At 49.1% G+C, this 21,398-nt stretch overlaps 1 protein-coding gene across 23 annotated transcripts in view; it reads right to left on the minus strand.

Moving 5' to 3' along the window:
• Nucleotides 1-21,398, minus strand: part of KCNMA1 (potassium calcium-activated channel subfamily M alpha 1) — a 714,937-nt gene that overhangs the window by 501,278 nt on the left and 192,261 nt on the right. For all 23 annotated transcript variants that reach the window (XM_014836994.3, XM_014836959.3, XM_070491092.1 and 20 more), the window contains exon 2: nucleotides 6,660-6,821. In XM_014836994.3, the coding sequence (XP_014692480.3) occupies nucleotides 6,660-6,821 (162 nt within the window). The remainder of the gene's footprint in view (nucleotides 1-6,659; nucleotides 6,822-21,398) is intronic.

Below are 21,398 nucleotides of genomic sequence, written 5' to 3' on the forward strand. Positions count from 1 at the left end.
ACCCTTGGCCCCAGCCCAGCTTAGGGCGGCTATAGGAAGTGAGAATTTCCTGGCTGACTTGACAATGGTGAGTCAGGCTACATGAGCCAGCTTCAGAAATGACAGGGCCTGAATTGTGTGCATGGAGCAAACATCATCAGCTGGTTGGACCCAAACCAGGGTCCATCAAGTGGCCATGCCAGAGCTAGCTCAGCACTCTAAGAGGACGGCTGAGTTTGGTGAGGTCTGAGGGCTGCTCCATCTCTGTCACAGGAAAGGATTTATACTCCACTCCCTACCCTGTGTGTCTCCACACCAGCCCATTTCCTCCATGACATAGTGACTGGGCTCACACAACAATAACACAATAATAATACTAATGCTTATTAAGCACTAACCATGTAATAAGCACTATTCCGAACATTCCACATGCATTAATGCATCAAATCCTCACAACAACATTAAGAGACAGGAACTATTATTATGCCCATTGAACAGATGAGGAAACTGAGGCACCAAAAGATGAAGTGACTAGCTGAGGGTAAAAGCCCTAGGGAGGGGTGGAGCTGGAACTCAGCAGAGTGACTATAGAGGCTGGGTTCCTAACCACCCTACTGCACCACACATAGCAGCCTTCCACGTTCCAAGGGCCTCAGCACCCCTTCCCATGGAAGCATGTTCCAGGGAGAGAGAAGCATGAGCTGGAGATCTGGGGATGCTAAGTGCTCCACCTATCCTCCTTGATGGTTCCAATCAAATGAGAAAGAGAAACAAGGAGCCAGATGGAGATCAAAAGAGAGCAGGAGCCCCAGTTCAGATAATGCTGGAACAGCAAAGGGGCAGGGCTCCTATCTCCAGTCCTGACAGAGAAGCTGAAACAGAGAGAACAGAGGCACAGGTGACTGGCAAGGGAAGGCGCCGGAGTGCCCTGCCTTAGTCATTAGGTACCCACTGACTGGGCACTACCCTCAATTTTCTGTGCCAGCGAACACCTTAAAGGCATGTGGACTGGATAGATGGATGAATGGATATAGATGGATGAACGCACAGACAGATGAGGTGGGAGGACAAAGGAGGCACTCACTCCCCCCAGAAACTCCAGAGGAGAGAGCCAACAGTAGCATAAGCAATTGCCATGGGAGCCCAGAGGCCCTGGGAGCCGTAGATGAATAGCCGGGATGAAGCAGGCTCCTCCTGGGCCAGGAAGATTTTCCTCTCTCCAGAGTTGAAGATTGATTTCTGAACCTCTCCTTCATTTTCCCAGGGGAGATCAGAGGAGCCAACAAACCAGCTAGTAAAATTAACAGTTGCTCTTTACAGAATGCACGGGAGAGGCTGGCACACAGAGCATGTGGCCTGCAGACCAGCTGTGCAGACCAGCAGCCAGGGCGGCTGAGGCGCCTGGCCTGCAGGCCTGAACCAGGGGTGCCCTCATGGTAGGGACTAGACTCTGGGCTACCGGGCGGGGCCTAGAGAGTGCTGACTGCAAGGGACACAGTCAGGTGGAGGGAAGACTTCGGGAGTGACCCTGCTACAGAATTCCCAGACACATTCCACTGACATTGGGAACAGGAAATCCATATTTTGAGCCAGTTGAGAACCTGCTATGGAACTTGGGGGCCCAGCTGGCTCTGGCCTCTGTCTCCCCATCTCTACTGCATTACTGAGTTGAGCTAGTGAAAGTAAATGTAGTGGGTCTCTATGAGAACAGGATAGATGGTATATCTTACCCATCACTTTGTGCCATAGGGAAGTGTGGAGCAAGTCCCATTGGCTACTTAGGAATATTGACAGTCATGGATGTCATAGATGCTCTAGTCCAGAGGTTGGCACAATTTTTCTGTACAGGGCCAGACAATAACTATTTTAGGCTGGCAGGTATTTCGGACTCTGTGGATACTACTCAATTCTGCTACTGTAGCACATTGCAAAAGCAGCCACAGACAATATGTAAATGAGTGAGCATGGCTGCATCCCAATAAAACGGTGTTTACGAACACTGATATTTGAATTTCATATAATTTTCACGTCACAAAATATTCTTCTTTTGATTTTTTAAAAAACCGTTTAAAAATGTAAAAACCATCCTTAGCTTGTGAGCCATACAAAACAGGCAGTGAGCCAGCTGCTGCCCACAGGTCACAGTTTGCCCATCCCTAGGCAGTTACATGTTTCCCAGAGTGTGTGCTTTGTGATGCCCACAGGTGCTTAATGGGGAAAAAGTTCCATGCTGAAAGAGGAATGGGAAATGGTGGGCAAAACAAAGTCCTTCTGCTTTCTTACTGCAAGATGTCTTTGCGCCTTACATGTTGATAAGCATGGCCATCTCGAAAAGGGGATGAGAAATGAAATCTGTCCAAGTTCCATTTTTATCCTGGAGCATCTCCTAGATCTAGTTTTCTGTAAACCTAATTAAAGCTATGAGGATGAAGTCTGACCAACCATCAGCAACAGTGCCGCCAAGCGTGATCCTTTTGAACATTTTCAGTGGCAGGCAGCTCACTATCTATCGTGGGCGCCTGCTGGATTAAGTGACTCCTCTGACTCATGTTTTCCCATTTGGTGATGCTGGGTCACAAGTAACAAGTCTAGTGCAATGTAGTGCATCTTTCATCAGACGAAGACAAAAGTTCATGTTTAATAATATAAAGAAAGTGTACCTTCGACTTATTGATTCATCCCCAAAATATAACTCTATTTATGCACAGGATAAAACAAAGAGGGGAATGAAGTCCTGGAGGGGAATTACCATGTGGTTCCTTGAGAAGAAACCTTACTTAGGGGACTTAAAAAAAAAAAACTCAAACAACATCTCAATTTACTCCCAATTGCACAGAGAGAAGGACCTACCTGTTTGCTAGGGGGCATTCTTACTAAAAGTACAGGCCTGTGAAACCTCTGGTCTTTACATAGGGCATCTGCAGGTGAATATATAGAATTTTATATAGATTTACCTAAAATGTAAAAAAAAAAAAAAAAAATAAGCGGGGGCAGGGAGTATGAGCTTAGATGAGAGGAAGAAAGAGTGAGATGGAAATGTGAACCAGGTGTGAAGCTGCCACCAGGGACCACTGAAAAAGAAAAGTAGAGGATGCTGAGGAGAAATGTCATCAGCAGCATGAGCCACCCAAAGAGAGGAATGAAGGCCATGAATGTCACATATTTGGTTAAGTGTACACCCACGTGCACCTCCATTTTGTTCAACTGGTCCAAATTCATGTGCAAACAGCACAGCAGGGAATGCACCTATTTGCCTCTATTAAACCAATAGGATTATTTGTATTTGAAAGGCGTATTTGATACACATTTTCTTTTGGGCCCTAGGAGATAAGGATAGAATGGTCCAGCTTATGTTAATGTAACATGCCACACATGCGATATATTTAAGAAGATAAAGGGAAAGGTCTGTGTTTTTCTTTCTCCGGACTTCAATAGATCGTGCCCCTGACATTAAAGCAAGTAGCACATATTTTCAGTTCATAGATTAGATGTGCATGTTTCCTGGAGCCATGTTCAAAAGTAGTAGCATGGAAATAGGGGGGAAATCAACCAAAAGAGTAATTCTCAGGGCTCTATCTTTCCTCAAGGAGCTGATGGCTATATTGGCAAGACCTGTCTTTGAAGAGCAGCACAAAACACTGAATTTGTTAAGGGGTTGAGGTACAGCCTAAGCAGCGTAAACACTGCTTACTCCTTGAGGTGAGGCCATGCTTGGCCCCAAGACATAGTTTTCCCAGGGAGATAGTCACTCTGAGGTCAAGGTGGAAATTATATCAATATTCAGAAACAAGGTGCTAATAGACATGGCATGCATGTGTGTGCCTACATTTATCTGTGTGTGTCTCTGTGTGTCTATAACTTTTCCCACTATAAATGGGTTCTCTGATACTGTCATTGTTGTGCTATATTATCTTAAGAAATTCCTCCCTAAGGAAGTTCTGCCTTTCAATTTCTTTATTTATAAAATAAGGGGTTGAACAAGATCGAAGAGTCAGCAAACAATGGCACATGAAACAAATCTTGCCCACATCTGTTTTTGTAAATTAAGTTTTATTGGAACACAGTGACACTCCTGTATTGTCTGTGTCTGCCTTCAAACGACAATGGCACAGTTGACTAGTTGTAACAGAGTCCCTATGGTCTGCAAAGTCTGAAATATTTACTATCTGGTCCTTTACAGAAAAACTTACCAATCCTGAGTTAGACTATCTCCAATATTGATTTTGGCCTACGATTCTATAAAGTACAACCAAACAATACAAAAGTCTACTGTGTGTTTCTTGCCCTCTTTATTTATACATATCCTGCCTTACTCTTCAAAGGATTAATTTGGCTCACAAAACTGTTTGGAGCACATAACCACAAACTTACATGTAAAGTTCCAATAAGAGAGTGAGGAAATGAGGGCAAGGAGAAAATGACAGAAGAGATGTGGAGACAAAGCCAGGGAGATGTAAATACATAGAATAAAAACTCTGAGATGCTGTGTATTTTCACTGGGCCACGAACTTGGCTCCAAGCGGCCTCTACAAAAAGAGGGCCACAGTCCCCCCTCCCCTTCTTGTTTTCAAGCTCAAGAATGTTTTTATTTTTTTATTTTTTATATCATCTCTATCATAAAGCATGTGTTCAATTCATCTTGAAACAGAGGTTTCAGCTTAAAGGCTTTCCTCCCTAGCAAGGCTTTCATGATCCCCTATACTTCCCGTAGACTCGGCCACCCCCCATACGCACACACACACACAATGCTTGTACCCATAGTATTTCTCCTCCGGACATTCCTTCAAAAACTTCCACCCATGGTACAATGAAATCAGGATCATTCTTGTTTTCCACACGCCTGAAAAAATCACCTGGCCCAGAGTAAGTGCTTGGTAGCTTTCGGTTAATGCTGACAAAGATAATTAGAACTGTTGACAACGGCCACATGGAAGTAGCAGGTGTTATTTGTGTAACCAAACGGTCAGCTGTTCATCATCTATCATCACCACCATCCGTATAGAATGCACTGCCGCCATTTCATCCCACATGAATGCCCAGACCCAGAATTCAGTGTCTTTAAGTTTCCCATATAGAATCCACTCATATACAAGCACAAAAGAGCAATGGAAACTTTACTGAAGAATCAGGAGGGCAGACAGGATGGTGGTTACAAAGCACAGTCCAGAATAAGCCACCCTCAATGCCTCATTAGACACTCAGTGCTGCCCAGTCTCTCCTGGGCCCCACCAACCCAGATCGTCCCCTCTCTGTCTTCCTCATGCAGCACCTGGCCTCACCAGTTTCTCTTTCCTCCTCCGCCAAAACCCCAACTTTAAATTTCTCCCCTTTCTATTATGCCACCAATTGATATCAGCCAGGGCTTCATATCTGGACTCTTCAGAAGGCTCAGCTCAGGACTGGTCCCTCAGTTAACAGAACCCTGTCCTCTTTAAAGCCTGCTTGGCCATCACCTTTGTCACTCAAGCATGGCATTCAGTGTCTTACTTTTTCCTTCAAGCCATTTGTGAGGTATTTATCCCAAACATAACGTAGAGTTCTCCCCAAGAAGGATTCTGATGGTGAAATTTTCACTACCTCCCTACAGCTACTATCATCTCCTCACTGAGTTTTTGCCACAAAACGTTGAGGGCGCTGACATCTATTTTCCAGCATCTCTGCCTGATCTTCGATCCTCCCAGCCATCAGGGCACCCCCATTCATTCTATCTATGAGCCAAATGACTCTTGACTGAGCCCCAGCTTCAGGCCCAGGAAGGGCAGCCCATACAAAACAGCTTCCAGAATCATAACAAGAAATCATTTTGAATGTTACATCCTTCTCAGGGAAACTCCTGACCCAAAGCAGGCCAAAGAAAGCTGGTGGGCATGGCTACCCCAGGGAAGAGCCCACATATGGCAGGAGTACAGCCAGTTCAGAGTGAACAATTCATGCCTGTTTGCCTAGTCTTTGCACTGAAAGACCAATGTCCCAGGTACTCTTCAGTCCCAGGCAAACTGGGATGGTTGGTCATTCTATGCTTGTCCCACCCTCAATACTTGCCAAGAACCAGAAGCTCACTCATGGTCTCAACCAGCCAGTGAAGCCAAGCTCTATACAAGCAGATCAGAGAGAATGCAGGAGATGCACAGAGAAGGAGGAGGATGAGTGCTGGCTGTAGATGGAGCTAGGAGACAGCCTCATCAGAAATAAAGTCATATGGGCAATGCACCAAATGGGGCAAGGCGGCTGCAGGTAGGCTGCCAACAAGTTTCACCACCAGCATGACTGAGGATTTCCACTGTGGGCAAGATCCAGGTCACATAGGGCAGGAGATTAGGAAACTGCCCCCAAAAGAGGCTCTCTGCATGATGGCCAGAGGACCACAGTAGCATCCTCAGAAGGCTAGCAAACGCACACACACACACACACACACTCAGAACTCCCTGGCTCCCTCCCCAAAAGACCTTCTCTCCCTGGACCTGGCCCACTCTCTGCAAATCCTTCCAAAAACCACTGGGTTAGATGTGCATGAAGAACCCAGACTGTCCTCCGTGACCATATATAAGCACTTCCTGCTCACCCCCACCTCCCAATAGCCAGTGGCCTGGAGAAGACTCAGTGAAACACCACGTCCCTATAAACAAAGCAATCAAGGACCAGAGAGCAGGACCAATGTGAAGAGGGAGTTGGGGACTCACCAGGACTCTGCCAGTCAGTGTCTGGGCAGATATCATCACCCCCGCCCAGTCCTTCACGGAGGTCATCCAGCCGACCTCAGCAGCCACCGCCTCCTCTTTTTCATCCACTGGCTTGAGAGTGCCATCCGCCTGGCTTGAGCCATTATTAATCTTCTGGGCCTCCTGGCAACAGAGAGAACAAAGGTTGAGACATAGGGACCAACTGGATTTAAAAAACACAGCCCCACCCAAAGAACCAAACTGGAAGGGTCCAGGCTGAGGTGGGCACTGGCTTGAAGGCACAGGTGTAGCGCAGAAGGGATGGATATGGCTTTGATCTTTTTAAAGTCATTTTTAAAAGAATCTTCTCTTTATTTCCTCTTAAAATATCTTTGTGAAAGAAAGAAGAAGGAGATTATTCTCTTCCTGCTTTAAAGAAAAAAAATCGCACAGCTCAGAAGGCGAAGCGTCCTGCAGGGGTCACAGAGTGGCTGGGAGGAACGTGGGTTGGCATGCTGTGTTCTGCCTGCTCAGCCTTCATGCCCTTCCCACAGGAACACATTTCCTGAGGAAATCTCCATCTCGTCATCTCAGTCTGTGTGATTCTAAAGGGACTAATAGGCTCACGCTGGCTCCAAGAATGAAGACGGGTCAATTGGACCATTCCACGTCCCTGGCAACAGTGATTGGGCCAGGGATGGCCATGCGACCCATGCCAACCCAATATGACTCAAGCACAAGACTTGTGCTGGGAAGAGTAGGAAGGGCAATCCTTCCCTGAGAATGAAGCAGCAGAGAGGAAAGTAGAAGTGAGAGAATACTGATGTCATCATTTGAACACCAGAATCCAGCTGTGCCTGAAATCCGAACTTTTCAGTTATAGGAGACAATACATTCCCTTTCATGGCTTAAAATGTGCTTGAGGAAACAAGACTGAACTCATCAGATGACTGAACCCCATATGGGACCCTAAACTGTCCATTTCTACATGCAGTGTGCCCTCTGCCTGGAATACTCTTCTCCCACAGAGAGCATGGCTTGCTGCCTCACAGCTCTCAAGTCTACTCAGATATTACCTTTTCAATTAGGTCTTCTGTGGCTACTCTTTTAAAGTTGCAACTCTGCCTTCTGACAGTACCACCTTTCTGCTTTATTCTTCCCCATAGCATTTAAAACCTCTAATACACTCTATAATTCACTCACTTATTTCCTTTACAGTCTGCCTCCCCCAACAGCTGTATCCTGAGTGCCTAAAAGAGCACCTGGCTCAACAAACCTAAATGAATGAATAAAAAGGGTTATGAGTGTAAGCCCCTCACTGACCACAGAGCCCAGGCTTAGGGTGGCCCAGTAAAATACAGGATACCCAGAGAAATGCAAATTTCACATAAACAGCAGATACCTTTTTAGTGTAAGTATGCTTCAAATATCACATGGTACTCATAATAAAAACTTATTCATTATATATCCAAAATTTAAATTTAACTGGGCCCCCTACTCAAATACCCACTGACTATTTTTGCAGATATAGATGTTCAAAAAGATATCAGCAAAGTATGTTCATCATTGAAAATGCTAGAATTAATTTCCAAAGCAAATCGACACTGGAAATCACTGTGATTTAGAGTAGGGGGTGGGGTAACCTACGGCAGAGGTGAAAACCCCTGTCTGAAGCAGCAGCGGGCAAGGGGTGAGGCAGAGTGGAGAGAGGGGAGCTGGGAGGTGCTGGGTGAGTCATCCTCTTGGAGACTTGCAGGCAGGCCGGAAGCTGCTCCTGACGCCTCTGCCTTCAGCCTCCCCTGGCTTGGAGAAGCTGGGAAGAGAGAAACAACACCAGAGCTCATGTTTTATTTCCAAGCATATTGAGCCCCACAGGACTAGAACAGTCCAAGAGGAAACTGGGCAGGGGGTGGGGGAGCACAGGTTGGGCATATTTGGGGGCTGCCTGCTGACATCCATGGAGCGTTCTGCCCAAGTCTAAGGACAGTCTCAGTGGCCTGTTAGGACCCCAAGTCTTGGCCATGTGAAGACTCTGCACAGGTGCTGTTGTGGAAGACATGGAGGCCCAGACCCAGGGCAGCCTTAGTAATTGAAGATGTAGATTCAGTTCCTCCACCCCTGTGGGCCCTTCCCTATAAGACAGGGACTATATTGCCTGCCCCATGGGTTTTTCTGGGATTAACCAGTGCCCAAAGCACATAATACATGTTCGATTAATTAGTCCCCCCACCTCCCACTTCTCCTTGAGCATTGACACTCTAGGAGTGGTTCTCAAACTTCAGCAGGCATCAGAAGCACCCGGAGGGCTGGTTAAAGCACCGAGTGCTGCACCCCTCCTCAAACCAACATTTCTAACGAGTTCCCAGGTAATGCTGATGCTGCTGGCCTGGGAATCCCACTTTGAGAACTATTGCTCTTACTTATTCTGGCATGGCTTGATCATCCCTGCCCTGAACTGAAATGGGACACACATATTAACCCCAGCTCTTTCCTGGCCTCGCCCTTCACCCAAGCACAGAAACAGAGAATGTGGGGTGGACTGGGAAGAGATCAGGGAAGGGAGAAGGCCCACAAATCAGAGGCTCTTATGTTTCCTTTTGAGTAGTGTCCCTTAGGGACATTTCTGAACTGGTCCATGGCCACAGCCTGGAGGCCTGGAGGGCTAGCTCACTGCTCCTCAACCCTCCGGGCTCAGGCTCCACAGCCACCTGGCTGACCCTGGAGGAGAGAATGGCATGAAGAGGGCTGGGAGGCAGGGAGTTCTCTCCATCACAGTGGTTTCCATGCTTCAGTTCTTCACGGCGCAAGAGGTATATGGCAGATAACGCTCTCGCCAGTTCTCTTACAGATTGTTTAACAAGGCATTCGTTATTTTAATTACTTTATGAAAGGCAAAGAAACACACAGACTAAAGGGAGATAATGCCCTTGTTATTATTTGCTTACACTAGATGTTGTGTGCTTAATTATCACGTGTGCGAGGCAGGACTGGGGGAGTGGCGGGGGTGGGGGAATGAAGAGGAGGTGGGAGCTCTGCAAAGCCGGATGCCAGTGGCCAGGTTAGGGCTCCTTGGCCTGACGGGAAAGGCCCTGTCCATCTCTAACCTACTATGGCCAAAGCACCCCTCACCGGGAGCAGGTATAATCCACACCCCAGAGGAAAGACGGCAGAGGCCCAGAGAGGTTTTGGGCTTGTTGAGGACACATGACGGAGGTGGGGGTGGTGCAAAGGGGCAGAGTCTATAGTGATTGACCACCATTTATCAAGCCAGAACTGGGTGCCAGCAGCTAAAAATGAAGTGCTTTCTATGCATCATCTCACTTAGAGCTTATCCTAAATCCAACAGGCAGGTGGAATTATCCCCATTTTACAGGCAGAGCAACTGAGAGCAGGCATTTCTCAGGGGGAGGCACAGAGCCTGAGAGCTTGGGCTCGAGGCAGAGGGCCCACCTGGGCTTAGGTCTGCTCCACCGCTTACAAGCTGACTACCACGGGCATGTCAGCTCACGAGCCTCAGCCTCCTCCACGTGAAACAGGGGTAGGCATGCCAACCCCATCAAGGTGGTGGCAAAGCTGACGTGAGATAAGTGATGCACAGCGCTTGGCATGGTGCCTGGCATACAGCAGTTATAGCTGCTGAGGCAGAGCACCCACCCATTAATGGGACTGGCTACCTCCAAGGATGTTCAGTTAAAGCTGCACCACTTCATCAATTGGTGGCCCAGGGAGGGACACTTGGTCAAAGTGAAACCTTAATAAATAATTAAAGAATGGAGGGGCCAGCCCTGGTGGCCTAGTGGTTAAGTTCAGCATGCTCCACTTCAGTGGCCCAGGTTCAGTTCCCAGGCGCAGATCTATACCACTCATCTGTCAGTGGCCGTGCTGTGGTGACAGCTCACATACAAAAAGAGGAAGATGGGCAGCAGATGTTAGCTCAGGCAAATCTTCCTCGGCAAAAACAAAAACAAACAAACAAAAAGAATTACAGAATGGAGGATAACCAAGTTTAGGTTCTAACGGCTATGATCCTTCATACAGGCAATGGGCGCCTGGGAGCTCAGGTGCCTCAACTTCTGGAGGGGTTCCAGCAGGAGCTGTGTGGCACTCTCCCAAGGACAGCTAGGGCAGGGATTCCTACACAGAGTGAGCCCTGGACCAGATGACTCCTAGATCTCTCCTGACTCTAAACTCCATCAGATCAACGTCCCATTTGAGATGAGACTGAGGCCCCTAGAGAGGTTGGCTCCTGGGTCCCCGCACACTGCTCTCTCCTGTGCCCCGCAGAGTGCTGCCTCAGGGGGAAGAGGTGCTTTGGTCTGAATAGCACAGTGGGCATCATCAAGCCCCACATCTTCCACTTCCCACTGCAGGGAAGGACCCAGCCCCTGTGCAGGGAGGACTCCTGAGCAAGGTCAGACAGGCTCCCCCATGTCAGGAAAGACCTGGTCCTGATCCCCGCTCATCCTCTAGAAAATCACTGTGTGTGTGTGCACATGCATGTGTGTGTAAAAGAGAGAAACCCCACCAGCTGCAGGCTCTGGCTATCCGGGCCACAGACAGGCCACCGGAAATTCTCTGAAATGGAGAAAAGGATTCCTAGTAGGGAAGAGGAACATGGAGGAGGGAGGAGCAGAGAAAAGCTGGGACTGGGTGGGGCAGGGGGGTATCCTGGAAGGTGGAGGTCCCGCTGTAGCCATCCCCTTGAGAAAGCGGCTCGGTGTTGCCTTGGAGGCCATTCTTCCCTCCAGCCCTGACCACTCCCCGACCAGAGTCTTGTGTAAAACAAGCCACAGCTGCCTCCTGGGGACAATGCCAAGACCAGAGGGTGAGGAGGGCTGCAGGGTACAGGTATCTGGGGGGGACACTGGAGAACAGGGTGGCCAGCAGTCCCCTCCTACTGCCTGCCCACATGAGTAGCCTCTCACAGGCTCATGGCCTCATCCCTTTTTTGCCTTCTTCCCATTCCTTTTACCAGCATTCTGTTCAGTGGCTTTCTGTTGACATGGCCACAGAAAGCCTCATACCTCCTATGTCACCTGTGGCCTACGGCCCAACAGTACCACAATCCCCAGTACCCACTATACAGAGAACGTATCTCAAAGCCTGAGAAGGGACCTCAGCAATCCCTTCAGATGCCCAACCCCTCACTGTAGAGATGAGAACACTGAGGACGTGGGGGGAAGCCACATGCCCAGTGTCACCCAGCCCAGCCAGGCAACCACCGAGCCAAGACATAAACTCCTGGCTGGCTTTATTTCTCGCATTCTTGTTGCCTCCCTGACAAGATGATTCCTCCAAATCTAGCTCAAGGCAAGCCATCACTCCCAAGCAGTTCCCTCTGCCTCACCAGCCTGCAACCTGGAGTCTGGGTGTTCCTAGGACCAGCAGAAGCCTCCACCTGGCCTCTTTCGGGCAGGTTTGGGTGTCGGGGCCCCACAGGGCAGCCCTTCTTAGCTTCAAAGGCCCAGCCTTCCCCAGAAGTGGGAGCTGCCCTGGCCCAGTGCTGGGGAGCAAGGCTGTCCTAATCCCAGGACCCCACAACCCCCAATCATCAGATCCGGGCTGTCTCTCCGTCTCTCATCCTTCCTGAATTGGACCCAGTATACTGGGAACATTGAGTCTGTGATGTGGTAGGATGATCTCCGAGGATGGAAAGATACCCAAGTCCAAGTCCAGCTCTTCTGGATAGCCTTGGACAAGTCATTTCATTTCTCAAAGACTCTTCTGTAAATAGAGACGAGTCCTGCCTTGTAATCTGGTAAGGGGGAAACACAGCACTTTCTGAAAGGACCAATTGCTTTATGAAAGGTGCGCAAGGATAGCATTGCTGTCCTCTGATTCTGAGCAGGAAGCAGTGCTGCTGTGGAGAAAGGAGTCCTGGACTCCAAAGCCAGCCCTCGCAGAACATGTGGCTCAACTCTCAGATCCCCACCCAACTGCGCCTTGTCAGGCAGGGCCCTGGTTATCTGCCTGCACCCCAACAGGATGTTGGAACTGCCAAGTCCTGCCATGAGGCCGGCCATGCTGGCCACACCCGTCCTGTGAGGCACTGCCACACCTGCTCCCGCCCGACTGAGTTTGCTCACCCCTGGGCACACTTGCACCAACACCTGTCAGGCTGAGCCAGGTGCCAAGGGCCACCCTGGGCACCACACCTGCCAGGTGACTGCACTGGGGATGGGGAGGCCAGCCACCAGGAGCGTTCCAGAGTCCACTCACTGCTCCATGCTGGGACTGCCCCTAGTCCTGAAACTCCAAGTCTGTCTTGGGTTTAATTATGTCTCAATTCTTTGGACACTGGCTCCTCATCCCAGATCTGGGAAGCTGTTGAAGTAGTGATCATCTGGGAGGAAAACTACTCTTAAAAATATAATTCAGATCCTGTCCCTGCCAGGCCGACACCCACCCCTTAGCTTCTCGTCCTACTCAGAGGACAAGTCATACTTTACACGGTCCAACTCACCCATCTGTCCCGCTCCTGCCCGTCACCCTACGAGTCTCCCACTCACTCACTCACACACTGTAGGCTCATCAGCCTCCTTATGCTGCCTGAATGTTCCAGGCCCACCCCCATCTCGGGCTGATTGCACTGGCTGCTCCCCGACCCAAGATATCCACATAGCTGCTCTGGCGTCTCGCTCAGGTCTTTGTTCAAATCCTTACCTTACTGATGAATGCTTCCCTGCCACCCCACCTCACCCTGATCACTCCCCATCCATGCTCTATACCTCCTCGGAGCATTTATACCACCATCTGGTAACCTGCGTACTGTAAGCTCCATAAGGGAAAGAATTTCATCTCTTTTGCTCACTGCTGGATCCTCAACAAGGAAACATTAGGAGCTCAGAGTAAGCACTTGACACATCTTGGTGAAAGGTACGAAGGAAGGGTGGAGGAAGGGAAGGAGTAGAGGAAGGAGAAAGGAGAGCTGCAGCAAATGGGAAGTCGATTCTTGGCAAGCACAATATCTAGAACAGATAATACTACTAACCAGTGGTGATGATAACACTGGCTACCGTTTTTGAGCATCGTCCCAGTAACTCTATGATGTGGGTACGAAAGCACTCATTTGTAGACAAGGGGTCAAGGAGCTGTTCCAGGAAGACACAGTTGAGATTTAAACCCAGCTGTCTGACACCAGAAAGAGAAAAGAACCTGTCCTAACGTCCTCCCAGAGGCAGCATGAGTAGCTGTGCATGCATAAGGATTATTGGCTGTTGCAAAGTACCAGCGAAAGGTTTATCATCATCATGAGCACTCAATTCACCCAACGTCTGGGTACTGTGTGGGCCTCAGACACCCTTCTTCTAGGTCCCTGTGCCTTGAGAGGGCGGTTAAATCAAGGACAGAGGGACACGGGTCCTTTCTCAGCCAAGAACCAGCTTGGAACCATAAATCATCCTTCATGGAGCAGAGCATCGAATTGGAAATGGACATGGCAGAGCTGACAGGCTGTGAAAACCTCCTGCTAAGCACCACGGTTCTCTAGGCAGATGCCACCAAAGGAGAAGATTCAGCCTCCCTCGGCGCCATCAGCATCCTCAGAGGGCCTTAATGCCTGCCTGCTCTGCCCAGTGGCCCTAGGCACTCCAACACCCTGGGAGGCAATCTTGGCTGAGTCCTGCAGGGAGGGTCTGAGGCACCCGGGGGGCAGGGAGTCTGATAGAGAACTGCCTCCCCTAATCCCTCTGGTATCAGAGTAGGGGCCAGGAGCACCTTCCATCCCTGGATGTCCATGCCTGGACCCTCTGCCCAGGGCCTTGGCACCACAGGGCATTTCCTCTGTGCTCCACTTCCAGAGGCTGCAGGGCAAAGAAGGACCTAGAAGCCACCACCTGTCCTCTCCTCATGTCTCACAGGCCTACTTTGTCCTCAAGTTTCTCTGGTCGACATCAGAAAGCCATTTCTCCCGAACTGGCACTGACAGATTCTGCTTCTGAGTTATTCCTTCCATCTGCCTGGAGCCCCCATCCTCGCTCCATCCCCAGCAACCTCCCCTGGCTCTCCCTGCCCCCTCTCATCCACCAAAACTGACCCAGCAGCCCCATATGCAGCCACCCTCCGCTGAGCACAGAGCGGCAGTCCTTCTCTCCTGTTAGGCAGATGGTGGCAGGGTGAAGAGCTCTGTGCCGAAAGTTAGGAAGCTTGCATTCTAGCCCGGCCTCTGCCAGGGACAGGCTGTGTGACCTTGGCCAGTCACTTAACCTCTCCAAGCAAAGTCGTCATCTGAGAAACAGGGCGAGCAGTGGGTTTAACCCACAGTTTTCTGCTCTTTGGAGCCCAGTGTTGTGCATTCTGTTAGATGCCTTAGGGGGTTAGCAAAGGAAGACAAAGGAGGCAAGGTCCCCCGGCCCCCAGGAAAATCAAGACCTTTCTACACTAAGTAGTTTTCACCTTTAAAGTTCTGTGCTAGATTGCATCTGAGTGAAGGGGCTTTCTGCAGAAAAAAAATTTGAAATCCACTGAGTAAAAGTCCACAGACCCGTTTTAGCTTTATTTCATGGCAATGATTATGACATTCTGTGGCACAGTTTGGCCTAAGACCCAGAAATGCCTGAACTTCAAAACCTACAATACCTCCATGTGGGCCTCTCTCCTGGCTCCTCTGCCCAGGTCTAAATGCTGGGGAAGGGTCCTCCAGCTACCTCCACTCCTGCCAAAGAAGCTAAGAGGGAACTCCCCCCGCAGCCTCTTCCCCATCCTGGGCAGGTGGCCCGGCTGTGGGATTCTCCTAGGTACCAATAATCCTGCATATTAGGGATTAGGCCGATTACCTAAAGCAGCTCAAGCAAATAAAGCGTAATGTGGGCACCACCAGCTGGAATTTTCATGGCAAGAGTTCTGCAAAGGGAGAGGAGAGGGGAGGCGGTTGCTCTAATATTCATGGGCAGGGGAGAGAGGGCGGCAGAGGACCCAGGCCCCACCCAGAGCTGGTGGGAGGGAGTGGCATGGTGGGTTTCTGCCCTTGGGAAGGTCCACTTACCCAGCCCCTCCCTGGAAGGTCAGAGGCCCCCTTGCACCTTGCAGCCTCCCGATCCATCCCCTGGGACCACATTTGTCTCAGATGAACCCATGTGCTAACTGCAGGCTACACATCCAGGAAAGAGGCACAGATTCAGGCCACTGGAGCTTAAAAAGAAGCTTGGATAAAGTGATTGTTCTGGGATGTTGGGAAATCATCCAAGTTTACTGGGTCTCACAAGATATTTCACCATCATAGGCATTTTTAGCTATTGCTTCCTGTGTGCGCCGTCCAGATTCTCACTCTGAGGAGCACCCCTGTGCTGTGTGTGAACAAGTGCTCTTCACAGGTCTTTGTGGGGCTGTGTGACCTTCAACAAGTTGCTTACCATCTTTGTGCCTCAGGTTTCTTTGTCTCAATTTCAAAGAGGCTGTGTAAACGCTCCCCAAGGTTCTGTCTGGCTCTGAAACTGTGACCTTGAGGTCTGGATTGTAAATCCCTCACTTACACATGTCCAGTGGTGTGAAATTCTGGGGGAGGATGGAGGTCCTTTCGGGCTCTTCTCTGGGCCACACTCTAAGCTGCTCACCAGTCTCCTGAGCACTCAGGGGGTCAGCTGGCCCTCAGGAAATGCTTGATTCCCTCTTGCATCTACGTGTCGTGTTCTCTCCTTGGTGGTTCTACAGCATCTTATTCAATCCTCACAACAAGCCTGCGAGGTAGGAATGTTATGAGGCTCAGAGAGATTGGGTAATTTCCAAGATCACTCATCTTGTAAGTGGCAGAGCTGAAATTTAAATCTAGCCTATTCTAAGACTAAAGGCCATGTTTTTCTTCTAGTCCTTGCTGCCTCAGGATAGACAAACATACAAAGAAGAGATGGAATCTCCTTATGAAATGCTGTTTATTACTACTACTGAAACAATCCTCTTAGACCCTATGGCTTCTAAATAACAACATTTTGTAATACAGACATCTAAATCTGGTTCTAAGCAGCCATGGATGGATAGGGAGTTGGAGAAATGGCCTAGGGGAGTGGGTTCTAACCTGGGAAGAGAATGACACATTAGACATAATGTCCTGTGCTGAGATGTGTTCTCAAATGGCCACATTTGCTACTTGAAATTAATGTCAACCCCAAACTTTCAGGACTAATGCAAACATCTTGGCCAATATACCACATTTGCAAAATAATGATCTCCTTCTCCTTCAATTAGCTTCATAACATGGAACATATGAGTGACAATCCAGAGTCCACTCTCTGAGCATCCAAGACATGGAACTGGATTAGCAGAGTCCTCAGCTCTGCTCCCTCAGCCTCAGCGACTGGGGAGAACTGCTCAGGAATCACCCAGCCAAGAAAACCGGCAGAGGGGCCCAGTCTGAAGACAAGAATCACATTCGTTTTCCAGTTGAGGAATAACTTATAATCACACCAGGCAAGGCTGAGGCAGGGCCAGAAGTTCAGGAGGATTAATAATGAATCCAATTTTCTGAATGTCTCGTGTTAGCTCAGTTAATCCTGTTAATATCGCAAGTTAGGCATTATTACACATTTGAAAGATGGACAACTGAGGCACTGGGGCTCTCTGAAGGTCTATGGTTAGCACAGTGGCCTTGCAAATCCCACTGAGGCCCAGTGAGCTCGATACAAATCCCTTTTCCATGTACGAAGAATCTTGCATTTTATGAGAAGGCAATCTAGCATGACTTCTCGTTTCAAGGAGATCACTCAAATCCCTTAGAAAGTGCTTTGTTGTTTTTTTTTTTTTTTTTGGAAAATGAAATGACTCTCAAAGTCACAAAGCTGTAGAGGTCAGAGCTGCAAGGGACCTTAGAATTTGTGGGGTCTGGTTCCCTTCCTTTAGAAAGGAAGAGCCTGTGGTCATGGAAGGGCGGGAGCCTTTTCGAGGAAATACACCTTGTTCGTACAAGAGGCTGTGGCACGAGAAGTGTGGGAGGCACAGGCATCATTGTCTGAGAGTCTGAGTCTGATTCCTGGCTTCCCCTCTTCCCAGCTACGTGACTCAATGCAAGTCACTCCACCTCATCCTAGCCTCGGTTTCCTCACTGGAAAAGTAGGCTTCCAAATACCTTCCTCAGAGAGTACCTGTGAGGGTCAACCATGATGACGAATGCAAAGCACATGGTGAGGGCTCAGTAAATAGCAGTTACTATTAATAGCTAAGTGTCCGACTATGCACTTGTATGACCTTGGACAATGATCTGCCTAAGGTCCCACAGCTAACAAACAGTTCATCAAGATGTGAATCCATATTTTCCAGACAGTAAATCTCATCTGTCCACTTCACCAAAGCAGAGGCCAAATTTGGTTTCTAGTCAAGCAGCCTGGATATGGATAACTAAGACCTACGGAAAATCCAAACCCCTCATTTTCACAAAAGAAGGGGAAAATCTCCATACCATGGCCATAGTAACTTTTATAACTCAAGGTATTGGGGGAGAGGCAAATAAAGTCTAAAGAAGCATGTGACCATGGTTGGAGAACAACTGAATGCCACCCAAAGACAAGGAGCTTAGATGTTCGAGGGACCAGCACCTTTGGTCAGTGAGGTCACAGGCTCTTCCCCTCTTTCAGCTTCTCCTAGCTCCCAAAAGGCAGCCTAGGACAATCGGGGATGTCCCCACTTCTGGAGAGGAATTACTGAGAGAAAGAGACACTGGAACGGTCAAGAAGGGAGAAGCACAAGAAGGAAGGGAGCATATCGCCATCTGTGGATTGGGAAGAAGACCTGACCCAGGTGGGGTCTTGCCTTCCATAGCGAAGGATCCTGGGAGGTTGGCTCACAGGCCCTCTGGGCCGCAGTCCATGCGTGTTAGGCCATGGAACAGCACTGCTCCAGAATGGAGTTTGGAGATGAAAAGCAGCAGCATGATGTAACGTATGCATGTCAGTGAAAGACGGCTGAAACATTCTCCAGGGAAGAACTATCCTTTTCTTTGACATTATGTCATCACTCCTTTGTTGGGTATTAACATGCCCTTTTAATGAAATGACAATGATGGCAGAGCTGGCATTTGACAGTTTCTTTTTTATGCCTTTGCTTGTCAAAATAAAACGCTGGCAACCCTGTGATATTCCCTATGTTTTTTAAAGTTTAATTGACTGTCCCATGGAAAGTCTAGGAACCATTCACCTAGTTCTCATTCTACAGAGGGCAGATTAAGACCCAGAGAGGTCACTCTCATAGTGGCCAGGCCAACTACGTGGAGCTGAGGGTGTGCCTGTCACATCAGTCAGGAGCAGACTCAGGCCAGCAAAAAGTAGGGCCTGAGGAATAGAAGCAAGGTCCCTCAGGCTCCAACAGCTCAGCTAGCACTGGCCCAGAGAGCAGGGAGAAGGGAACGCGTTGGCTGTCAGGGGTCAGGGCCGAACCAAAGAGCTTGAGTTCCCATCTTCACTGCTGAGTTTGGAAGCCCTCACTACCTCTTCAGTGGGAAACACACAGAACTAAAACAACCTCCCTGGAAACCCTGCAATTGTTGCCATGGCTCAAACTACTCGGGGGACAAGTGGGGAGAATTTACCAACAGATAGCAAGTGGGATAAATTGCTTGTGGTTGAACGTTGCCCTCCAAGTCAACAGACAGAAGCAACACAAAGTAAAAAGCTGAGTAACTCATGAACAATCTAAACAAGAGCCTCATGCCCCAGAGGAGACAGATAGCTTTCATCCCCTTGGCTTGTGCACTTTTCCTCACAATACTCACCACTACCTAACCTCCGACACGGCACACTTATTCCCCATCAACCTCCATGGCGGGGTAAGCTCCAGGAGGGCAAGGTCTTGGCCTGATTTTCTCCCTCCACATCCTCAGAGCCTGGAACAGTGCCTGGCACATAGTGGGCACTTAATAAGGTATTAAAAGAATGATTAATCAAATTCTGTTTTTTTGTTTTGTTCTGCTTTGCTTTCATTATGTTCATATTTTCTGGAATCTCAAAATCTCCCCCACTCCTCACTGCCCATAGGACAGAACTCAAAGCCCTAACAGCCTAGTCTTCAGGCCTGCCTGCTGCCCTCCCTGCTCCCACTGAGCCTGCTCTCCCACCAGATATCTCTGATCTGATTTGGTCCTCCTTAGCTGCACACCTTTGTGCCCACCATTCCCACTCCTAGGACGCCCTCTCCATTGCTCTCCGCCCATCTTCATCCCCCCTCAATCAAATCCCAGGGGTCTGGTGAAGCCCTCTCCCTGGCTACAGCACCCTAAAGCTCTCCCTGCCCTAACTCCCATGCCAACACCCCAGTCCCCTCACTCAACACCAGACAGGCACTGGCTGGCAGCCTCAGCTGTCTTTTTATTCATGCATGTCACATTGCCCCAATTAGTCTGAAAGCTCCTTGAAGTCAAGGTCCATTTTTTTCATACCCAGAGTGTTTGGCATACAGCAAGTGATTAATAGATATGTACTGATTGAGTAAATTAAAACTCTGTTCAGTAAGCACTGGAGAAGCAAGCCCTTTCCCAGGCAGCACTGACATCCTAGCTAAACCAGGCCAGTTTCCATGATTCAAGCTCAAACCAAGTGCTGGCTCCCAAATCGCTGTTCCTCAGTGCAGCTACATTTTCAAATACAAACACCAAATCCCAACAAGATCAGATGTCACGGGGCTTCTGAAAGGCACATGCCTCACCAGGCACGTCAGTCAAAGAAAGATGAATGTTCTTGTTTACAAAAGGATTTGTCCCGTTCCAGGAAAATTTCCACCGTGATTTAGGACCTAATCCAGTATGCGCCTATAGCCCTCACCAAATGAACATTTTTCTGCCTCATCCATTTGCTAAACTTGGATTGGGTTTCACTTCAGGTCAAAAGAGCTGTCGCAATTAGGTCATTCCACTGCCTTTCCCAATGACCCCCACTCAGGAAACTAAAGCCTAGCAAGTGAGAGAGACCTTGAGAAGTAGAAAGATGGCCAGGTTACCAGGCATACAGATGCACTCAGGACCAAGTAATGCTAACAGCTGCCCAGCGTGGGGCCCCAGGCTCAGACTTCCAGGCCCCAAAGAGCTGCCTGTCTTCCTGCGCTCTGATTCTGCACCCCCTCGGGAGGCCTGGTTGGGTTCCGAAACCTCAGCCTCCTATGCTCCTGGCTTCCCACAATCCTAGTCTCCATCTAGGTTTCCAATCCAGCAGCCAAATACAAGAGAGTCTGGGCTGGCTGTTAATGTGAAATAATAACAATAATTCAACAGCCGGGAGAGAGGGGAGAGGACTTCTATCTCTATCAGGTTCAGGCAGCTACTTCTTCTCCTTCTTGCTCCCTGATGGGAGTTAGGAATGGCAAGCACCCCGGCACTGCGAAGCCTCAGCTCACCACTTGGCACCCCTGGACCCATCAATCTCCTCCCTGTGGCCTGGGACCCCTCCAACCCTGGACGTCGGCGAGAGGCTCAGCAGCTGTGAGAACCTTCTTTCTCGAAGAAGGTTTTTCCAAAATTATATCAGGTTTCCTTCTACCCCAGCTTGTCAGCAGGGGACTCTTTTGCCTAACATGGTTGAGGAATGTCTTAGAAACTGGTGTGATTCAGTCTGGCTTCAGATGAGGTTTTCCACCCAGACAGAGCACACCAAGTGTCTGGACCTCGGCTTGCTACCCCCAGGGGCACCCACACCCTTTCCTGGTCTCCAGACCTCCGTCAGGAGGGCCACAATTGACAAAGTGGCAGGTCCACTCCAAAGATGAGGTCAGAGAGAGAACACCAGCCAACAGGAAGCCAAAAGGTCTTGCCCACACGCGTGATACACAGGGGTCTCCTTCCCTACAGCA

The sequence above is a fragment of the Equus asinus genome, chromosome 2 (genome assembly GCF_041296235.1).
Source record: "Equus asinus isolate D_3611 breed Donkey chromosome 2, EquAss-T2T_v2, whole genome shotgun sequence".
In the NCBI taxonomy this organism is placed as follows: domain Eukaryota; kingdom Metazoa; phylum Chordata; class Mammalia; order Perissodactyla; family Equidae; genus Equus; species Equus asinus.